Below are 2,368 nucleotides of genomic sequence, written 5' to 3' on the forward strand. Positions count from 1 at the left end.
CAGTCGTGCATCGCTCCAAGCGCCCGCGCAAAGTAGTGTCTCATTCTCGTGTGCGGGCTTTCTGAACGACTGTAGTACTAGCTAGTTGGTTACAGGAATCATTATATTACTAGAAGATGAGTAATTGTGGCTATAATGAAAACAGAAGGTGAGCCTCTACTCCGAGGCCACTACCGCAACTCCTTGTGCTACGCGGCGGGCAGCTCCGCGCGCCGCTAGCTTCGGACGCTTCGGAGTGAAGCCCCCACTACGGCGCCAAACAGTGTTTCCTGATGTAATCCCTCCGTCGTCGTCGTATGGTACACACCAACAACGTCACATGCTTGGGGGCGGGCTTGGACTGTCATCAACATGAGTCCAAGCAGTGCAATGGTAATTGCAAGGTGAAGCGAGGCTTGCATGGTGGGCAGCCGATGGATAGCCTTGTTGAATAGGCAGTTAGTACGCGAGATCTGTGCTATATGTGGTCATGCAAGGAGCAGAATATTGTACGTTCTGGAATCTCTCCTTGTATCCAATCGTTCTGCGCGTGCAGAGAGCTGGGAAGGGTAGTATGGGACACAACTATCCCGTTATCGTGACATATATATATAGTCTCTATGATCATGGGAACGTAATTGTCGCAAATTTTTTTCCCAAAATCATGATGCATCAATAGCGATCTTTTCTCTCACAAGCCTCGTTAGGGCATCGTGATGTGCATCATGACACGAAATTTGCCTCATGAGGGCCTCACGATTCCCTCGTGAGGCGGTTTTGATACAATTTTGATGCAATCTTGGAGCGTCTCCCTCATGAGGGTAAACGGAAATTTGCGACATGGAGGCCGAAGATCAGCAGCTTCTTTGCATGGTTCAGACCAGTTCAGCAAAGCCGCGCCCGCTTGTACAGCTTTCGAGCACCGCACTCATCGGTATACACGCCACTACGTGCATGACGCACTGGTCGCCTTTGCAGCTTATCAACTTCTCGGAAGGTAGGAAAGCCTTGAGAGACTGATTCATTTGATTCGTATAATCTGCACGAGGTTCTTGCCCCTGGCGCTTCTTGTTATACGTTACAGGGCAATGAAATCTTCTCGAAGCTCGGACGAAGCCGGACACTTACAACTAACGACGTCTGTCTCGTCCATGTAATGGCGCTGCTGTTAGGTTCACGAGATCAACTTGCTATTTTTCCAAATGCAGCATGGGGAATGATAGGCCAAAGAAGTACTCGTGGGAGTACTGTATACCGTCCAAGCTAATGCTCGCTCAACATGTATGGCCACTATAGATGATGCAAAGTCGTCAGCACATCTGTGGGGCACGGGTTCCGGAACCACGAGATGTGAAAACTGACATGTAAAGACAGTCACCGTGATGCAGCAGATGCGGAACTGTTTTCGATAGACTCCGCTTGGGCGGCCCATCGCGCGTAGTTTTCGTCCGCGGCTGCATACACAGCAGCCCAGTTTCGGCAAGTCCGACTCATGCCGACTGGGTGAGACGCGAAGTCACGGTCCTCAAAATTGTACGGTTCCAGGGTTGTATCTGAATTGCACAGGAAAAGCTGCTTTAGATACTGCAAGCAGTGCGCGATGTGTGGTGGACTAGCATTTGCGTCCTCGGGATCTGGCAGTGCCCGTGCAAACATCTCGACACAGTGCAGCTGGTGCACCATGGCAATGCCATACGCGCGATAGTCTTCACCAATTCTCACGTAGCCTGCGTGGCCCCATGGCGCTCTCGTCAATAGCCACTCGACATTAGACAATTTGCTCCCGGTGTCATATCGCATGGTTTCCTCGAGTATCATTTCGACCTGCTCGGGGTCGACGTCGAGACAGGGAAGGATGTTATGCTCTGAAATTGTTTGAGTAAGTCTAGGCAAAATGTTGGACAGCTCTTCTCTGTACCATCACACGCAGCAAAATCGTTTCTTCTGGTCACGGTTGAATGTTTCTGTGCTTGAAGATAACGATACATTTGGACACCGATAGTTATAGCCGCGAGACATAGAGACGATGTGAGTAGCGCACTAAGCTTCATAGTGAGGTAGGCAAAGGAAGGTATAGAAGGAAAAGATGAATGGCGGGCCAGAGAGACGGCACCGGATATACTGACCAAGATTACGTGGCAATAACCGAATGCACCGCGTATGTGTGGTTAGCCGAAGAAGTCGATGTTGTACCCATGAAACTGTAATCAATCGTCAGTGGTTTGCGCTCAGCGCCTAAGCATGTGGGGTAAACATTCCGAGTCTCCTTCACGAGACAAATCAAGAGAGCTTTTCGGCTTAAAGAGGCACAACAACATTTTCTAAAAATAGCCCGACCCTTTCAGCGGAAAAGATGTGAGAAAATTTCGGCAGAAATAGTACTAAAATG

The 2,368-nt window shown here is 49.6% G+C and overlaps 1 protein-coding gene across 1 annotated transcript; it reads right to left on the minus strand.

Moving 5' to 3' along the window:
• Nucleotides 1–1,340: 1,340 nt before the first annotated feature.
• Nucleotides 1,341–1,976, minus strand: PHACADRAFT_132502 (uncharacterized protein). Its single transcript, XM_007403112.1, has 2 exons — nt 1,898–1,976; nt 1,341–1,844 (listed from the first exon to the last, which is right to left on the minus strand). The coding sequence occupies exons 1-2, from the start codon at nt 1,965–1,967 to the stop codon at nt 1,354–1,356; spliced, it is 561 nt and encodes a 186-aa protein (XP_007403174.1). The 5' UTR covers nt 1,968–1,976; the 3' UTR covers nt 1,341–1,353.
• Between the last annotated feature and the right edge of the window lie 392 nt (nt 1,977–2,368).

The sequence above is a fragment of the Phanerochaete carnosa genome (genome assembly GCF_000300595.1).
Source record: "Phanerochaete carnosa HHB-10118-sp unplaced genomic scaffold PHACAscaffold_764, whole genome shotgun sequence".
Lineage (NCBI taxonomy): Eukaryota > Fungi > Basidiomycota > Agaricomycetes > Polyporales > Phanerochaetaceae > Phanerochaete > Phanerochaete carnosa.